This window comes from Nerophis lumbriciformis, linkage group LG15, assembly GCF_033978685.3.
Source record: "Nerophis lumbriciformis linkage group LG15, RoL_Nlum_v2.1, whole genome shotgun sequence".
NCBI lineage: Eukaryota > Metazoa > Chordata > Actinopteri > Syngnathiformes > Syngnathidae > Nerophis > Nerophis lumbriciformis.
This window is the reverse complement of record NC_084562.2, coordinates 11,987,481-12,008,671: the sequence shown is the minus strand read 5'-3', so window position 1 is coordinate 12,008,671 and position 21,191 is coordinate 11,987,481. Positions and strand designations below refer to the sequence as shown.

At 37.7% G+C, this 21,191-nt stretch overlaps 1 protein-coding gene across 17 annotated transcripts in view; it reads right to left on the bottom strand.

The window, feature by feature from the left end:
- madd (MAP-kinase activating death domain) overlaps positions 1–21,191 on the bottom strand; it is an 87,879-nt gene that overhangs the window by 50,037 nt on the left and 16,651 nt on the right. For 13 of the 17 annotated variants that reach the window (XR_009816796.2, XM_061974835.2, XM_061974831.2 and 10 more), the window contains exons 3-11: positions 17,887–18,528; positions 13,071–13,374; positions 9,019–9,150; positions 8,740–8,853; positions 8,565–8,645; positions 2,793–2,849; positions 1,881–2,053; positions 1,520–1,755; positions 1,271–1,427 (exon numbers count right to left, since the gene is read on the bottom strand). Coding sequence is in view for 16 of the 17 variants with exons in the window: in XM_061974835.2 (XP_061830819.1) it covers positions 1,271–1,427; positions 1,520–1,755; positions 1,881–2,053; positions 2,793–2,849; positions 8,565–8,645; positions 8,740–8,853; positions 9,019–9,150; positions 13,071–13,374; positions 17,887–18,528 (1,896 nt within the window). In the remaining variant the exon portion in view is untranslated. The remainder of the gene's footprint in view (positions 1–1,270; positions 1,428–1,519; positions 1,756–1,880; positions 2,054–2,792; positions 2,850–8,564; positions 8,646–8,739; positions 8,854–9,018; positions 9,151–13,070; positions 13,375–17,886; positions 18,529–21,191) is intronic. The other 4 variants (XM_061974827.2, XM_061974832.2, XM_061974838.2 and 1 more) reach the window with 1 other exon arrangement.

Here is a 21,191-nt window from a genome sequence, read left to right as displayed (position 1 = left end):
TACTGGCTCCAATTTAAATCATTTGCTTTTTGCTTGTGAAGCCCTTCTTTGTCAAGGGGCTTAGTTCTCTCCCATAATACACCTGCTGTGAACCTGTTTTTATGTTTTTATGTTCTATTTATTTTTATTTTATTTATTTATTTTTTATCGTGCTCTGTTTGTGTTGTGTTGTGTTTGCTCGGTTCTCGTATCATCTTTTAACCTGTCCATTGTACAGCACTTTGGCTACCCCTGTGGTAAATTTTAAATGTGCTTTATAAATAAAGTTGATTTGATTTGATTTGTTCCTCAGTTTGTAAACAATAACAAAAACGACAAAAAATGTTTTGATAATAAACAAATAGCGATCTAACCACTGTGGTATCAACCATATAATAATATAGTACGTGGTATTGTTACAGTCAATATTTGTATCACCCCGCTCACCTTACATTCAAGAGCTCTAGCTTGCGGTTAGCTTATCTTCCTACGTTGTGTAGTGTAGCATATTTAGCTATTACTTGTCCTCCAGAGATATTTGTAAGAAATGTACAGGAGATGAGGTTGTATTTTGCCTCATTCCTGGGAGAATCATGCATTTGATTAAAGCCTTAAGGAGTGGGACTATCCAGGACTAGCTGCAGTGTGCTCAAACACCCACCATGTAGCATCTATGAGTAGATAATACTGTGTCATCTCTTTCTCTTTCGGACTTACCAGATCTTATCGGGTTGGTAGTGCATTCTTTATGCATTCTTCACCCACCCTTAAAGTGAAGGATGAGGCAAAAATACAATCTTACCTACTGTAGTTTATTTGCCGCAATTAAAGCAAGGATTACTGACTTAGAAGTGGCTTTGCGCTGCAGGGGGACATTAGTGAAGACGCAACATTGCGTTGGGGATGCATTCATTAGTTTGTCGCTTTTGCAGACACAGTTAGAATATGTCATCAACATGCATTATCACGATCGTAATTAAAGCTCTATTGTTGGCCGAATTTACCTAGTTTATATTGTATATTGTCTATATCTTACAACCCTATACTTCAATAACATAAATACAATGTTAAAGTAATACATTTGACAGTATAAACTACAACCAACATGTTGTAAAATACTGACTTGGACAAAATGTTATTGATCCCAAGGGAAACTGTAATGAACCGAGAACACAATTTTTAACGATGAATCATGCAGCTCTACTTTGAAATGTATTTGTTATACTACAATAACCAGTTGAAAAGCTCAATTATCTCACTATGAAACAAAAATGTGGTTGATTTTCCTTACCTGTCTGTAGGATCAGAGTCATTGCTCTCATCCTCAAATGGACTTGCCATAGCCTCAACCAGCTGCGAGTTTCCATCAAACACTCTATAAACCACTGGTTGAAGCTGGTGAGCATACCACTTGGGTTTGTCGCCGATTAAAGACGGGTCAAACACATCTGTAACCACAGTGTGCAGATTGTACAATTAGCACTCAATTTTTAATTCCATGCAAGAGCAGCAAAGAAACCTTTTGGAATGATCATCTTACTATTATGTATCCTGTGAAATGCGAGGTTAGTCGGATTGAGAGCCCACTCTCCATAAAACTCCACGGCTTGTGTGTGGGAAAGCTTATCGGCAAAACTTGAGCGCCTCGGTCGAGACGCAAGAAAATACGATGACTGGAAAGCCACCACGGGGCGTGGGAAGAGGCGCAAAGTCCTTGTGTGCATTTGAAAACCATGGAGAACATTTTGGGAGTTGAAGAACCGTACCATCGCCACCCTGACAAACAAAATAAGTTATGTGAACTTTATTTTACAACGTATGACATGTGCTTAACTCTCTCCAGAGACAGCAATAACTTGAACAACTGTACAATGGCAAACAAAACTGAAGAAAAAGCTTGCCTGGTGGCTACATCCACAGAATCAACATCATTGCCGTAAATGAGGGGGTTGAACTCCGTGGATGATGGAGAGGCTTTATCACGTCCAGGAGGAAGCAGAGGCATTTCATGACCTTCCTGAAACTTCTCCAAGTTCAAAATGGGCTGGGTGTTTAAACTCATACTCGCCAAGGCCTAGAATAGGTAACATAGTAGTACAGAGAATGAGAGGGAAAGAATAAAATTACACTTTGCTAAAACACTACCAAGACAGGCATCAACATTAGGCTATTTTGTCCGTGTCAAAAAATTAGAAGTAAATCAATTAATTTGAGTTTTGAGCCTATTTTAACACCGCTTAAAAGGGTGACTAAGTATGTCTGTTTCCAAAAAGATGTAACATCCTTACAACAGGAATACTGTGCTGGATTTAGTAAGGTAAAAGACAAATTATATTTTAAAAAAATTATACTCTTATGATTTACAGTATCTAAACTATGACCATATTGATGCCTGTTAAGGATGTGCCATTATTGAGGAGGAGGGGAAATAAAAGGAGGAGGGTGGTAAAGTCACTATATTGCTTTAAGGGAACTGCCGCAGACTTGTCAGTATTAGCTACTGTAAGGTTAATGGAACATTTAGTTGCTGGAACTGGTGGAATGTCTTTGTTAAAAGGGATTAGCGTCACCTTGTTTGCTGTTGATTACCAGGGCTCACTGATGCAAATGTCAATGCACACATATTCAGTCAGTCATGCTCAAGCCAAAGGTATCAAGTGCATCATTAAGTGGTAAGAAAGATATTCTGAGGCACTGATATGCATTCTATTCAATTATTGAGCTTGAAAAAGGGGTAGTCGCAAGCAAAGTAACGTGAAAAGTGATGTCCGTGCAAGGGCATTCCACATTTCATGGGAGGATAAATGAATAACCTTATTTTCACAGGAGAAGATCTGCTTTTGGGTGATCACAGTCAACCTAAGCAGACACTAGGAAAGGAATACAATGCAGGGAGATTCACATGAAGGCCTGAGGTGGTAAGTGTCACTGGAACAGCACATGATAAAATCATGTCCCTTTCCATTTCTCTTCCATGTCTCCATTCTGCAGTAAACAATATGCCTTGTGAGGTTTTTTATATATCGAGATCGAGACTATATGAACCAACAAAGTTATATTTTTGGAATGATTAGTAACTACTGCTTCACTGAAGAAGGGAGGCAGAAGTGATCATTGTATATGTGTGGCTGGAGAGACAAGTTTTTGACACAGAAAGGGTTGGGGGAGGAAGAGGTCTAAAAGACTAAATGTTTATGATGTAAAAGCAGTAAAAGAAAATGAGGAACACAGACAAAGCACTACTATTAGACACTGTAAAAACCAAGCCGCTGAAATAAATACAGTTGTGGTCAGATATCACGTAGTGGTTCTTACTTATACATTAATTGCCTCATTAAAACTTAAATATTGCCATAATGTTTATGCCCACAATGAGGTTATGCAAGCTTCTGACCACAACTGTGTACAGTGATTAGGCATTATGACTAACTGAAATGAACCAGTGGTTATGATAAAGCAATGATGATACACCAGCAGATCTTTTCAGAAATATAGATGAATACTTGCAGGCTTTAAATCGCTACTACCATATAATCTAATAAATATGTAAAAGCTGGTATAATGGCAACACAAAGACAAAAATGCAGGCTACAATGCAAGTATGTAAGTGACTTTCACATCAATAGCTACTTCTACTTTGATGTAGATGTCACAAGCTTCTAAAAAACAACCAACCAGTGCTAATTCCGCTCTTCACAAATCATCATTAGTTTTTAAACAAAGGCTTCACACACCTACAGTGGTGGTTCTAGCTATGGGCCATATGGGCAATTTCTATAGAGGGTGCCACAAGAATATGGGGAAAAAGTCTAGCACAGGGCGCCATTGAAGCTGGAACCGCAGCTGTCTTAATCACACATCCATACAAAAGGAAACATTCAAAGCCATCAAACTGGCTCTGATTCAAGGTATATAATCAATAAAAGTGTCAGTTTACACCTGACTGGGCTTACTATGTAATTATTTTCAATTTCATAAAACAGCTTGCCCTAATTTACTGTCAATTGATGCTTAGCTTATATAGGCAAATACTATATAATACATGAACAAAATATTTGGCTTTAAAATTACTTAGAAATAGGGCTGCCTTAAAATATGATTCTGCTCGATTCGGAGGTTGAACAGTCGCATCGTCAGACAATAACATGTCAGAGTCGTGTAGAAAGAGAGTATGGCCAACTCGGTTTCGGGCGATCTCCTCAATGATTGGTCAAAAGACACTCAGGTGAATAAAGGATGCCATGACGACTACCAACTTTGAGCTGATCCTATGTGTTCGCAGTGGTTCCTCGTTATTTTTTCTACATGTATAAATGCCCAGTTGTTCAGCAGGGGGCTGGGGAAAATTATGGAAAGCTTTTACATCGCTATCCCTGCCACCCGTAAAGAAGACAAGTAAGGGAAGTGAACGTTTGCCATCAACACTGGACAGAAGCTAATACAAATAATAACATTTAAGAGATAGTTTGACAAAAACAGACTACTTGAATCTCAGTATAACTAAAATAATGCAATTCGGAAGCAGCAGAATAGAAAGTCAAACAAATACAAATAGACTGAGAAAAAATTAAAGAAACCCCATTTAAGGTGTAATAATAGATGAGAAAGTGAACTGAAAATCTCAAACATATACAAATCAAAGTGGCAAGGAAAATGTCAACAATGAATACAGCAAAATATGTTCTGGACCAAAAAACACTCCATATTCTTTACTGCTCGTCAGTGTTACCATATTTGAGTTATTGTGCAGAAATATGGGGAAATAACTACAAAATTACACCTACTCACTTAACATATTACATAAAAAAGATCAGTTAGAATAATACATAACGAGTGATACATACAGTGATTACAGATACATTGGAGGCAGTCACTCACCACAGTTGACTTACTTCACACACAAGTCACAATTTATCCGTGATTGTTGGTCCAAAGATAATGAAGATTTTAGCAAAATGAGGGTAGTGAGTTATTTTTTGGTCGTTCTGTGTATTTTCTTACGTTCATTGCGCCGTTGGCTGCCTGTTAGACTGCCTGCTGGTCACAAAAACCGCAGGAATGTAGCAGCAGAGTGCGTCAAATACGGCCGCACAATTGTACTTTGACTGAATAAAAGCATGTATTAGCTGGAGTATGTTTAGAACTATATATCAACATATTATTTTGGTTTATTTCGTCAGAGAATCTAACGTCAAAACAACAGCAATTGCATGCATCCGGACACAGCTGCACACGTCTTTGGTAGCAGTCATGGCACCTGTTGTTTAGTTGGCCATACTCTCTTTCTACACGACTCTGCATCATGTGACGTTATACTGTAACCTAGTGAGCAGTCAGTATATACGACTATCATCAGAATCTGTTTATTTTTCTAAATTAAAAACAATGCAATAGATTCGACGGACAGTCGACTATGGGCAAAATCTTAAGGATCAGATTTGACAACGAAAATCCTTTGTTGAAGACAGCTTTACTAAAAATATCGATTGGCATTAATACCGGCATGAAAAATACATGAAACAATTTGCTGTTTTTTTAATTCTCCTAACTTGAACTATTTAAGATTTTCATCCTAAATAGTTCAGAATGTTGAGTAATATGTTAAATCACAACCAAATTACAGTGAAACAAAGAAAAGAGATTGTTGTCTGTCCTTTGGTTAAGTGTTTTCTTGCCACAGTAATTGTTCCCTCCATCCTCGACATCTAAAACAGCTACAGAAAATTAATTCACCGGAAACCACAAAAAAAACACAAAAAAACCAGCAAAAATCTTGTCACACAAGCAAAATGCAATTTCCTAAGATGCCATGCTACACACAATTCTTGTATACAGCAGTGAAGACTTCTGATATTAATGAAAGTCAGTTTAGTTTATGATTGTGTTATTTTCAAGAAAAATGTCAATGTCAGATTGAATAAATGTAATTTAACTCGCTCCAAATGGAAATGCGCAGATCAAAGTTATAACATCTTTTTGAAGCAAGTTTCCAATAGTTGTTAACTGAAGGATTTACATGAATGTTTGTGCGAGTCCCTAATGCTGCTTAATATTGGGAAGTAGTAATACAAAATGTGTGTTTCCATGAATCAGAACCACATTCTGATGATACATGTTGGATTAGAGGGATAAGAGGGATCAGAAACTGCAACTAGACTTAACAGCTTTACTAAATATTTTTGCTCAAATAGTACGATTCTAAGATCTGGCTTTACCTTCAAGAGCTACAGCATGCAAACACAACAGAAAGAAAAGAGCAGAAAATATTGTTGCTTTTTTGTTAGTGCACAACAAAATTCATGTCCAAATGCTTTCACACGAGGTAATATACATACAACTCTGCAGGGATAGGGGGACCCTACTCTTCACACAGCTGAAAGAGAGTTTTGTATGTAGAATGTTCTACAAGAAAACGGTCAACAGAAAAACAATGGCTGGCTGCTAAGGAATACCCAAGTTCCTGGAAAGTTAAGAAACATTAAAGGGGAGCTGCAATGTTGCCTATCATTCTCAATCCCTATGTGAGACAAGAACACGTCTTTCTCGTTTTTATGTTCAAAATCGTAAATCAACGCAAGCAAGATTCAGCTACCAATGCCTTCTAAAAACAAGAATACATGGTGTAAGTATATATCTAAGGCATATTCATGAAATCATGTAATATTTACAGTATTTTTCGGACTATAAGTCGCAGTTTTTTTCATAGTTTGTAGTACCGGGGGTGCGACTTATACTCAGGAGCGACTAACGTGTGAAATTATTAACACATTACCGCAAAATATCAAATAATATTATTTAGCTCATTCACGTAAGAGACTAGACGTATAAGATTTCATCGGATTTAGCGAGTAATGACAGATTGTTTTGTAAACGTATAGCATGTTCTATATGTTATAGTTATTTGAATGACTCTTACCATAATATGTTACGTTAACATACCAGGCACGTTCTCAGTTGGTTATTTATGCGTCATATAACGTACACTTATTCAGCCTGTTGTTCACTATTCTTTATTCATTTTAAATTGCCTTTCAAATGTCTATTCTTGGTGTTGGGTTTTATCAAATACATTTCCCCCAAAAATGCGACTTATACTCCAGTGCGACTTATATGTTTTTTCCTTTCTTTATTATGCATTTTCGGCAGGTGCGACTTATACTCCGGTGCGACTTATCCTCCGAAAAATACGGTATTTTGGAAATTTTAAGCATTGCTGAAAGATGTATTTTGGGCGCATTGATTTCACAGAGCGCTACGCAACATTTGCTATTTCTTTCAACAATAACAACAACTATTATGACATGGCATAATTTCTGAGCTAATGACGACTACTTTGGGTTAAATGATGATCCAACCTTTTATTTTTTAGCATGAATATACAGAGGATGGATTTAGCTTCAAGTTTTAGGGAGCTGGGAAGATTATGCTAATTCGAAACACTAAACGTCATATAGCAGTTTTGCTAAGTGCAAAACAAGAAATACAAACAACAAATTACTTACTGTACAATATCTGCTCTCACTGTGAAGCTCACTGATAGGATGTTATTATATTTCAACTAGTATTTACCGTTCATTATAATCCTCACTCCTCATGTAAAAAATGCTAGGAGCAAAAGAGCGTCTTGTCATGTCTTTGGGTCTAAATTAAATGTCAAAGTTGATTAACTTCTTGGCTTATGGCCACAACCTTCTATTATGATAGTGAGAGGCATGGTTATTAATCGAGCACAAACTTCTACCAACACAAAGGCGATTCAGCAGCTCACCGGCTCAGTATGTCAATACTACATAAACTAGCTACCGCTCTGTGATCAAGACGCTGTGTTATTAAAAGTAGTTATTCGGCCTTGGGTGTTATAGTAACAATGTCCCTAATACTTTAATATGCAGGTTACGACATGTAATGGTGGCGGGTTTTGCATGTTTATTAGAAGGCTTAATAGCCGGAATAGATGACTCCCATTAGATACATAGTTGACAGACTAGTACGAGCTGTATTTTACAATATAGAAAACGTGTTCTTGTCTCACATAGGGATTGTGAATAACAGGCAAATGTCCCCTTTAAGTACAAGTGGTACTGCTAAATTTAGTGTGAAACCCTTTTACACACGACAATATAAAAGCATTTTAGCACGATTGGGGTTGGAGTAAAAATGCAAGGGTCTTAAAGTGATTTTTTTTTAAACACTATTGTTACATTGTAAACATTGAAATATGTAACTTTGTTAAAAAGCATAAATGGCAGTGAGAAGATGGCTGCTGTTAAGTGTATACTGCTCAAAACAATGTACTTGATAACACTTGTCCAATGAAGTGTGCAGTAGAGAACACATTACTCCCAGAATTCCAAATTTCAGGGACCAATGTATGGCAAAAAAACATCACAGCTAGGCTTGTAGATAAACCTGGGTAATGCAGGAACAGTATGCAAATAATTTAGGCATTTTTTTGCAGCTCATGGTAAATGGGTATATTTTATCTGTACCTACAACTTCTCAAAAACCATCAACAGGCCTTGACATGGTAGTGGAATCACATTACAAAACAAGTTATAACAAAATTAGACCAATTACAAAAGTACCTGCTTCAGATGTTTCTTAAGCTCGCCAGCTTCTGGCTCTGGAAGATATGGCAGACTCTCCGCGTTTGTAGGTGCTGTAACCTGGAAAAACATACACAATAGTCTTTCCTTGTCTTGATTTATTGAGAACAAAATAATAAAAGGAATAGAAATATGATGTCAAAAATGTAGTTACTTTGCTGCTGTCCAGATCTACAAGCCATACATCATCTGGAATTTTGAAGTCGGCTTTGTAAAGGAAGAAACTAGCTGGTACACCAATAATATAGGGAGTAGGGGCAAGAAGGAGCTGTGCAGAGGGAAAACCTCATCATTATGTTTTTCTATATCTCCAACTGTTCAGAAAATTGCTGACAGAATGGAGCATATAGATGGTCTGATACATTTCTAAAATCAGAATCATGTCACTCATTGCACTTTTATTTTAATCTAATATAGCCATTGTGTGTTCTACCTGTTCAGCAGAGGTCATGCATGTTGGCAATAGGGGGATGACAGGGAACATGTACTCCAAAGGGTAGATCATGGCCACAAATGCCATTACACTCATGGATAGAGCATTGTAATCTCGAGACTGGAGAATAACCTGAAGAAAGAAAATGATAAAGGGGATGGTTGAAATTATTCTACACACACATTTTCCCTGATTGGGAAAAGTTCCTCTTTTTTTATTCTTTACCACAGCGCTTACACAATCACGCTTTCCGCTGCCCCCCCCCCCCCCCCCCTACTCTTCCTCCTGCAGTGCTGGTCGCTTGTACAGTACGTCTCTTCTGCTTGTCACAACATCAAATCATTTTTGCCAGGGAATACAGTTTTTGACTTTGTTTCCCGGCGTTTCCCGGTTCGGTTGTTTGATTTCACGACTGCAGCGATGGCATCCGCTCAACAACCATCCGTCCGTAAAACTCGCAGCGTGGGCTCATTAATGGAGCGCAGCGAGTTTCATGTTCCGTGATTCAATCAAATAACACAAAACATTGATGGACATGAAGACAACAGAAAAGATAACTCAGCCAAAATCCCCAAACTTTTGTGTAAATATCTTGACAGATAGGAAACTGATTATATTAGAAAAGAAGAGCAGGCAGGCAGCACCTCACACAATTCTCATACTTTCTGTAACATCCAGGAAGAACTGATGTCAGCCATCTTGAAAAATGTCTGTTACATTAAGGAACCCAGAATTGTTTTTATTTACGTTTTTGGTGGTAAATTAACAACATTAGTGCTGCATTAAACATTATGTTGCTACTGGTCCGACGTTTCCTAAAAAACTATGTTAAAAAACAACTTATAGACTTGTCCAGCGGTTTACTGAAGTATACTATCCATCCATCCATCCATTTTCTACCGCTTATTCCCTTTGGGGTCGCGGGGGGCGCTGGAGCCTATCTCAGCTACAATCGGGCGGAAGGCGGGGTACACCCTGGACAAGTCTCCACCTCATCGCAGGGCCAACACAGATAGACAGACAACATTCACACTCACATCCGCACACTAGGGCCAATTTAGTGTTGCCAATCAACTTATCCCCAGGTGCATGTCTTTGGAGGTGGGAGGAAGCCGGAGTACCCGGAGGGAACCCACGCAGTCACGGGGAGAACATGCAAACTCCACACAGAAAGATCCCGAGCCCGGGATTGAACCCAAGACTACTAAGGACCTTCGTATTGTGAGGCAGATGCACTAACCCCTCTGCCACCGTGAAGTATACTATTCATGTTTAAATAGGTTTTGCTGCAAATGAATATCAGCTCTAAATCATACTTGCCAACCTTGAGACCTCCGATTTCAGGAGGTGGGGGGCGGTGGGGAGTGGGGGCGTGGTCGGGGTGGGTGTGGCGGGGCGTGGTTGGGGGCGTGGTTAAGAGGGGAGGAGTATATTGACAGCTAGAATTCACCAAGTATTTCATACATATATATATATATATATATATATATATATATATATATATATATATATATATATATATATATATATATATAATATATATGTATAAATATATATATATATATATATATATATATATACATACATACATACAGTACATCAGCGTTTCTCAAAGTGTGGGGCGCGCCCCACTGGTGGGGAATAGAGACATGTCAGGTGGGGCTCGAGGAACGGGAGGATATTTCACTTTATTTTATTTTTTTATTATATTCTTAGATTTTTTTTTTACTATGCTTTCATTTTCTATACACACTGTAAATCACTTTGTGATTCTGTCTGTGAAATCTGCTATATAAATAAATGTAAATTACTTATTTTTCCTGTAGGCTTTAAATTTCTAGGGAGGAGCGAAAGTTTGACAGACATAGCAACAGTAACTAATGGGGGCGGGGCTAAGCGGAACAAATTTGACGAGACAAGCGTAGCAAAATTAAAAGCTGTCCCACTGTCAAACGACACAGTGGCGAGACGTATATGCGACATTGCAAGTGATCTTGAGGAACAACTCGTAGACAAATTAAAAGAAAGTCGTTTTGCTTTACAAGTGGACGAAGCTACTGACAGCAATAAAGACTGCCTGTTTATCGCATACGTCCGCTTTGTGAATGGCGAGTCACTGTGCGAGGATTTTCTGTTTTGCAAATACATAAGAAATAGAGCCACTGCTGATGAGCTGTTCAAGATAATGGACAGTTTCCTCAAAGAACACGACCTTAAATGGGAAAACTGTGTGGGCTTTTGCTCTGATGGCGCACAGACCATGGCAGGGTCAAGAAACAGGCTGCAGGCTCTAATAAAGAGGGTTGCGCCAAATGCGCATTGGACACACTGTGTCATTCACTGGGAAGCACTCGCGTCAAGGCAGCTCAGCCCCGAACTCAATGAGGTTTTAACATGTTGTGAGCGCGGTAAATTTGATCAAAACACGACCACTGAAAGCGCGACTGTTCTCTGCACTGTGTGAGGAAATGGGAGCTGATCATACAGCCGTGCTGTTTCACAGTGAAGCAAAGTGGCTCTCCTGGGGCAAAGTGCTGTCACTTGCACTGTCTTGCCAAATGCATAGCTCCTCTTTTTTTGCAAAGATTGCAAAGTGGCACTTTTATTTTATTTATTATTGAACTTGATGCAAGTTATTTGATTTATTATTGAACTTGATGCAAGTTACTTTTGTTTGATTTATTATTGAACTTGATGCAAGTTATAACACTTTTATTTGATTTATTATTGAACTTGATGCAACTTATAACACTTTTTTTGATTTGTTATTGAACTTGATGCAAGTTATAACACTTTTGTTTTATTGATTATTGAACTTGATGCAAGTTATTTTATTTATTATTGAACTTGATGTTATTTTATGTTATTGAGTTTGAATGTATACAACATGATGTTACTTGATGTTCAATAAATTTGAAAATGTTAAGCTTGGCATTAGCGTTCTGTTGGGGTGATGGGGGCAGGTGGGGCTTGAAAACTCCCCCTTGTCCAAAGTGGGGGATGACAAAAAAAGTTTGAGAACCACTGCAGTACATACATACATACATATATATATATATACATATATATATATATATATATATATATATATATATATATATATATATATATATATATATATATATATATATATACATACATACATACATACATACATACATACATATATATATATATATATATATATATATATATATATATGTATCTACATCCTGAAAATATGCAAACAAATCTGTGTTTAGATAATTGATACTTCAAACTTGCATAAATATAACATGAATATAAGATAACTTAGCTTCTGAGAGCTTCAAATTGTAATGAATAAAATGGTAAAGTTGTTGATAAACAAGCAATTATTTTAATAATTAAATATGGTCATTTTAAATGAATTATTATGATAATTTAAAATTAATTATTTCAAATATGTTTATTTTAATGTACCGGTGTAATTCTATGGCTGGATGTAATAAGGAGTCAGAAAAAATAAAAATAAAAATACAATTAATTTTGATGTTTTTAGCAAAATATAGTCAAAATTAATTTCTTTTTTTTTTTTTTAATTAATACATATATTTATTTTTAGGTAAGATAAACATAATAATACAATTTATCTCTAGTCTGGATGATTTAGTTCTTGTCACCCTGTTGTCCTCCCGTCCTGAAAAAAGGCTGTCCTCACTCAGGTCCGCATGGAGCTGGAGGGGGCGTGGCCTTCAGCTCCGGCTGAAAATCGGGAGATTTTCGGGAGAATATTTGTCCAGGGATGTTTTCGGGTGAGGCGCTGAATTTCGGGAGTCTCCCGGAAAATTCGGGAGGGTTGGCAAGTATGCTCTAAATATCGGTTATTGGCCTCCTTTACTACTGCTGATTGGTATCGGCCCTAAAAAAAAACATATCGGTTGATCTCTGAACGGAAGTAAACATATTTTACCAGATGTCAACATTAAAATAGTTCATGGTTTAGAGTACAATTAAAGAGTTACGGACATGGGATGTTGTGCATCTTTATCAGCTACAATAAAACCCTGGGATTAATTACCATCTCTGTTTACCTTGTGCTCGAGCAGGACACAGGCAAGCACCTGTAGACAGGCATCCACACCTAGCAACTCCAAAGGCAAATGCAAAGGGAAATCAACCATCGAGAAGCGGGAGTTGTCAGGTAGGGCAAAGGTGAGAGGCCGTTTCATTTCATGGGGCAGAACTTCCACATCCACACGTCTTTGACCTGCCACAGGGACTGGGGACCGTTGCAACCTGTATATCCAGGATTCAATGTCCCGCAGGTCAGCCAACAGCTGGCTACCCTTCTCTTCCACTGAAAGCGCCCCAGTGAATACGCGCCACATGGTGTCCCTGTGGAAGACATGATTGGACAGAAGTGAGTAGTAGCTTTTATGGGACATTTCTGAGAAATAACAGCCTCGCAAGAGCCAGTCAAGCCACCACAAGATAATAAAGTTGCATTGACGCACGTGGGAACCTTGTTTTATTCACGTTATATTGTTATATTTACAACAAATGATCCTGCACAATGATGCTGTCTTCAAGTTATTTTCCACAGCTCCGTGTTCGTGTAGCAAACTAATAGACGGTTAGCTTAGCGGTTAGCTATTCTTTTTTTGCATTCTCCTAAAATGTGTAGCAATGTGTACCATGTTTAGATATTTATTGTCCACTGGTCCTCCAGTAATAATACAACTTATAAGAAACACAGCTTATTTGCCGCCGTGGATTAGTGTTATAGAAGCTGCACTGTGGAGGGACATTAGCTATTGTTATCCCATCGGGTTAAGTTTTTTCAAGCCCTGATGTGGGATCTGAGCCGAGGATGTAGTTGTGGCTTGTGCAGCCCTTTGAGACACTCGTGATTTAGGGCTATATAAGTAAACATTGATTGTTTGATTGATTGATAGCTGCTAGCTCGCTGACGAGGACACTACATTGCGTTGAGGACAACCTTAGTTCCCTTGTCACTGTCAAATTTGCAGGACACAGAGAGAATGTGTCAACATGCATTATCACAGCTTTTAATACAGTGCTATCGTTGGCTAAAATTGGTGTCAAACAAGTTTTTATTGAGGGCCACAATGCAGTTATGGCTGACCTGAGAGAGCCGCTAGTAACAGTAAATAATATATGAATATACATTTATAAGGATTTGCATCGTTATATTATTACACATTTGTTTACGCATGTGATTATAAAAATAATATAGGTACACTGTAAAATAAAAAAAAGAATCAATGGATTTAAAGTAAAATTTCATGTGTTTTTTTACAGCACATTACTGTAAAAGGAAAAACAGTACCACAGTTTTAACAGTAAAAATCTGGCTAAAGAGCAGCCAGTTTTTGTTTTACCATACAATATATTTAAATTTTTACAGTGTACAATTTGCTTTAAAATAATATGTGAAGCAGATATATTTTTTTATTTAAAAAATGTTGGGAATGTATATATTTGTTGCAATATTAGATTACTTTTAACTTTAAAATATATGTCATTGCATGGAGTAGATGTATATTTTCAATCAAAATGGAAAGAATAGTAAGAATAGAAAAAGTGTTATTATACTAAGTATTATAATGATTATTTTCAGGCTTTTGCAGGCCATATAAATTGATGTGGCTGGCCACACAAGTGATTTATATTGTATATACTGCGCAATCTAACCTGTCAACTTGTGAAATTTGTACAAGATTGGTATTATGGTACCTGTCTTGTTTTAAAATAACAATGTCAGTGAGACATGGCCAAGCAGCAGTCACAATTTAATTAGTGGGATGACAAGAAATAACATACTCTTAAGCTTTTGATGAAATATTGATTGGCAAACCCTGAGCTCTGCAGTCACAATGCCATTAAGACCTATTGAGCGTGTCGGTAAGTGTGCCAGTGGCAAAGAGGGAGAACAATTATTATCTGCAGCTGCTTCCCAAAGGAAACCAGAGACCTCAATCTGTTATTGGCATCACTGAAGAAAAAAACAACCTTGCAGCCATCAGACAATGGCTCTTCTCCCACTTCTCTGTTATTGCCTGCAACATTTCAACCAACCATGTCAGCCAGAACAATTATCCACTTTCATTTGCCTTTGGGCTGTAGCTGCTGTCTCACACAAACACAAAACAGTTCTGCAGAGGATACGCCTACATGTAAGGCTGAAAATGTAACAGGTGTGCACTCAACATGTTTTATAATCCTGAAGGAACACTGCTAATTTGCTAAATATAAATCTTGTCGAGTAAAGAAGATTAGTAAGAAACAATTGTTTTTTTAGACTTAGCCACGGTAAAGATTCAACTCCACTGATCGACTCACCGACTTCCATTTTCAAAACCTCCATCATTTGTAAGAGTTGGTTTCATATCATGCATACAAGAACTGATCACATAATAAGAACATTAGCAGAACGTTTGATATTTTATATAATAATCATAAAATAATTGACTAATTAGGAATGTAACGATAAAACGGTATTAATGATAACCCCTGTAAAACTACCGATGTACTGTTTTAAATTGAAACAATAAAAAATGTGATTGATAGCCAAACTGATAAACTCACGGGCTGACTGGTGCTAGCTCACTAGCTTAAATGGTAATATGAGACATTAACGTCTCTCCCCATTAAGAAACAACATACCCCAATCTAACCTTGGTATATAAACACATTGCTGTCTGAGCAACTATGCTATTCTATTGTGCACATTGAACCTAAAAGATGTTCTCTCTAAGCCCAGAGTGATCGATAATGCAAGTATGCTCGAAGGAGTTTGACACGGAGGTGTTTTTATTCAAGGACTGCTGAACACACCGCCCACCAGAACACTCTTATCAGTGAAGCATAAGAAACACAAAACATACAAAATAGTGGGTTTGTTTTAGTTATTTTAAAAAAATAAAAAGTTTCAGTGTGTGTATATACTTTGTATAAGTACTTTTTGAACACATTCAAAAATACACCAATAATAATGATAACCGTGATTATTTGTGTCACAATAACAGTGAAATCCAATTTTCATATCATTACATCTCTATGACAAATACATTTCTCTAAAAGTAAATGTGTTCTTCACTAGTGAAACTATGGGTACTAAAAAAAAAACATTTCACATCTAAAGTACGATTCTTATTAAACCGCTTCTAAATCGATTCATAATAATAATAAAAAAAACGATTAAAAATTGTTTTCTTTTATAAAAATAAAAAAATGTAAATACGTTTTTAGGCCATGTCCGTTATTACTACTGCATGTATGTGTTACTTATCAGCAGCCAATAGGAGCTTTTGTAGCCTATGATCTGTTTTGAAAAGGTTTTATTATAATTTTTACTAAATAATACATTCCAAGAATCGGTTTGAATCGAGAATCACGATGAATCGAAAATTGATGCTGAATTGAATCGTCACCCAAACAATCAGAATCGAATCGGGAGTTGTAAGATTCCAATCCCTAAGTGAAACTGTGGATATTTGTGTAGATGTGTGTTTCTGTACACGTGCATCCTTTAAAAAGGGAGCATGTGGCATCTGCAATAAAAATACTCACAAGTCAGAACTGAGGCTCGCTTTGTACTAAATTGCAGTGTTGCCTGCAGCATTAAACACTTTCTGAAAATGTTGCTGGATGGAAAAGGCAACATACTTGTTTTTTTTTAATAATAATAATAATAATAATAATAAAAATATTAGTAACAATAATAATAATAATTCTGAATTAAAATATATATATATATATATATATATATATATATTAATATATATTAATATATATATTAATATATATTAACATATATATTTATATATATTAATATATATATATATATATATATATATATATATATATATATATATATATATATATATATATATATATATATATATATATATATATATATAACAACCTAAGAAAAGTATTCAACAAGAACAACATTAAATTGAGCTACAGCTGCATGAATAATATACGACAAATCATCTCAAACCACAACAAAACAATTGCAAATGAGCCGTCGACCCCCAGTCAGAGCGACTCCAAAACCAACAAAGCATGTAACTGTCGAAAGAAACCTGATTGCCCCCTCAACGGGGGGTGCTTACAAACATCAGTTGTCTACCAATCTAAGGTAATACGCAAGGACATTAACACATCCGACACATATGTAGGATTAACCGAGGGTGAATTCAAAACCAGATGGAACAATCACAAGGCTTCTTTCAGGAACAAAAACCTGCGAAATACCACAGAACTCAGCAAACACATTTGGGACCTCAAAGACAATAATGTTGAATATTCAATAACATGGCAAATTCTTGCATCCAGCACACCTTACAATAGTGGTAATAAAAGATGCAACCTATGCTTGAAAGAGAAACTGTTTATTATTTACCGTCCAGACCTGTCATCCCTCAACAAGCGCAGCGAAATTGTAACAACATGCCGCCATAGACGGAAACACCTCCTAGGTAACACATGAGCCAATCACCACGCCCCTAGGCCAGCCTGTACCCACCCACTCTGTGCCCTATATAAACCATGGTATGCGAATGCTCCCATTAAAATCTCCTGATGATTGAGGGTACCCCCCCTCATGAAACAGGCCTGTAGAGATGAAATAGTCTTGTGATTTTTTTTCCCACACATACATATATTGCGCTCTACTACGGTATCGAGCACTATTTTTTGGATAACCTTATTAAGACATATATATATATATATATATATATATATATATATATATATATATATATATATATATATATATATATATATTGATAAATCATCACATATGGGTAAACCCATTTTTAAATTTTTGCAAAAAGACACTAGGAACACAGAAGATTGACAAAACAAGACAAAGATTACCTTTGGAAAGTGTGGGGCAGTCCAGCACGCTGTGTTAACCTCTGACTACAGCAGTCCACCATTCTCTTGAGAATACTTAGACATTCCCTGAAGGTGGAGAAGAATGGGTAGTGGCTGAGTATGCATAGTGACGTCAGTGTACTGTTGCGATTCCTGGCAGCCATTTTATCTGCATTTTGTTTGAGCTGGCCAGCTTTTTCAGTATTTAGTTCAGTACTTTGCTGTTCAACGTCATCACCAGAAGCAGGCTGAGGAGCTGACTCATCTTTCTTGGGCGCTGACAACACAGAAGACTGGCCTCCACTGCTACCATCGGACCCCTCGCTCATAGAGTCCCCCCCTCGCGTTGCTGTCTCTGTGTGACCGCTCTTGTCCGCACGGGCACGGTGATGCCCGCGCTGAAATGATCGGTAGAAGTTGACGCAGATTCCGTAGCGAGTAATTCCTGAGTCTTTGTCGGTCAGCGTGAAAACAAATGAGGAGTCGTCGCGAAGGCTAACCCTTCGCTGGCGTATACTCAGACATCCTTCCGGTTGGCAAAAGAACACCACATCTGGTGGGAGTGGAAAGTCCCGGTGGTCCTCCAGTGGGTATCGGCGGAGGAGCTGAGGTGTCTGGGCCACACTATCACTACTCGGCTGCCTACAGAGAAGATAGACAAACATTTGATTTGCAACGTGTAGTCATTTGTTAAGAATTGTTAATGACAGCTAATGTCCTATCTTAATATTAAACAGTGCCTCCAGGATTTTACTGGCTTTTTTGTGATGTGATTGCCTAACTAGTTTGAATTTGCGGCAAAAGTTGCAACGTTTTAATGCTTGTATTCTTTCAGTAACATCGATTCAACTTGTTTTAAGTCTTCCTTGTAACTTTTACCTCTAAAACATTTAAAAACAAAATATGTATTGATATTTTAGCCATTTTATTGTAGACTTTTAAGGGGTCGTATTATGATTTTTTTTTCTACATTCAAAACACTTCCCTGTGGTCTACATCAGTGGTCCCCAACCTTTTTTGCACCACGGACCGGTTTAGTGTAGGCATTTTTTTCAGGACCCGGCTTTCCACTTGTGCCAGATAAATACAGCAAAAATAAGTGCATGAAAAATACAACTCACTATAACGTTGAATTAGTGGGAGCCCTGGGCTTGTTTCTTTTCAATGAAATGCAGATGGAAATCAGCCTTTGGCTACAATCTGTCACATTTATATTTTATATGTGGACCTTCGTATTGTGAGGCAGAGGGGTTAGTGCATCTGCCTCACAATACGAAGGTCCTGAGTAGTCTTGGGTTCAATCCCGGCCTCGGGATCTTTCTGTGTGGAGTTTGCATGTTCTCCCCGTGACTGCGTGGGTTCCCTCCGGGTACTCCGGCTTCCTCCCACAAAGACATGCACCTGGGGATAAGTTGATTGGTAACACTAAATTGGCCCTAGTGTGTGGATGTGAGTGTGAATGTTGTCTGTCTATCTGTGTTGGCCCTGCGGTGAGGTGGCGATTTGTCCAGGGTGTACACCGCCTTCCGCCCGATTGTAGCTGAGATAGGCTCCAGCGCCCCCCGCGACCCCAAAGGGAATAAGCGGTAGAAAATGGATGGATGGATGGATGTTCATTAACATGCATTGTATCATGTCACAAAGTTATAACAAATATAACAAACGGCAACTTTCTATGAGGAGTTTTATTGTACATCTATAAACAAGCTTATTGGGTGTGTCTAGTGGGACAGGAGAAAGTTAAGTCGGAGAAAATGCAGTCGAGTATACAATATTTAATGTTTCCCTGCGGCACAATAGCAAATGCGTCACGGACCGGTGGTTGGGGACCACTGGTCTACATACAATGTAGTGGTGGTTATTTGGTCAATATTTTGCATAGATTATGTTTTACGGACTTATTTTACAGCGGCTTTCTGTTCCGTCAGCCATGTTGTAGTTTTTAGCACTTCCATATGCAGTCTACTGACAGAACTATATGCTTCTTTGTATTAGAAATGGCAACAGCGGAGGATGCATGTACAAGCAAGTCTGCCCCACTACAAGAGGGTAGAGAAAAAGAAGGACCTTATTGACTACAAAGTCGGACTACAATAGTGGACTCGCGCATAGCTCTGCATGTAAACCTTCACCATATATGGAGATATCCGCAGACGTCACAACTGGGAAAAACGTCACAAATTAGGCAAATTCCAAACGGCTCGTTTGGAGGAACTGTTAGGGAAGGCAAGATTGTTTTATAAATATCTCCATAATGCCTTTATGGTTTGACTTCAAAATTTCAAGTCTTAGGCCATGTCCACACAAACACAGATACTTAATAAACACATACTTATCTCTGCGTTTAGGTATCTTGTCACACGCAGACACATACTTTTGTCTTTAAAAACGCAGACTTTGGCAAACGCTGGCCAAAGTGTAGAGTTCCAAAACTCTCTGCTTAGCGTATGCGTGTACACGGCACAAACAGCGACTTGTGATGACGTCACGGTTGTGCGCTGTCATTTTCAGAGCTCCTCAACTCTGGCTTTAAACACACTATAAGAGGAATAACTGTATGTTTGAACGTAAATTTGCTGATATTTTCACTCCACATTGATCAAAAAGACTGATCAAAATGGGCTTTGCGACACTTCCGCCAGCGCTAATGACAGTCAGCTGTTTTGGATATGATAGCTGTGGAACCTCCAGCTGATGGGACAACTTTGACAAGCAAGACTTTTTGCTCTGTGTCATAAGAAAGGTGCAACATTATATTATTATTTAGTCCTTATTTAACAACCAATCATGAAGTTAACTTACGTTGCTTTCATTTTTGTAGATGAAGCCGCGCACGACCGTGCATGCGCTTAAAAAGTGACCAAACAACTAAAACAAACATGATGTAGCATCCTCCTTGTAGTGTGTACTGACGTTAAAGACAATATACACTTCATTACACATGTACCATATCACTATATGGATGATTAAATGCAGTATAATTCCACAAGAGTTTTGCAGCGGCACACGAACATCCGTGCGCTTTATATAGGCACTTATACATGCAAAAGGGTTTCCTTGGCTCATTAGTGCGTTCACTGCAAATATAATACATCACCATGTTGCTGAACATGTTATAATTCTATTAGTGTTGGGTTTCAGTAGCACAGGCGTGTATTTGCTCTTTAATAATGTGTACGTGCAGGCTGGTTTTAAAGATAATGTACATGTCATTATACCTCTAGTATATCAAAATAAACAAAGGAAATGTAATGCCATCAAGTCAGCTGTTGCTGCTTTTTTCAGGCTTCTGATTAGACAAAATG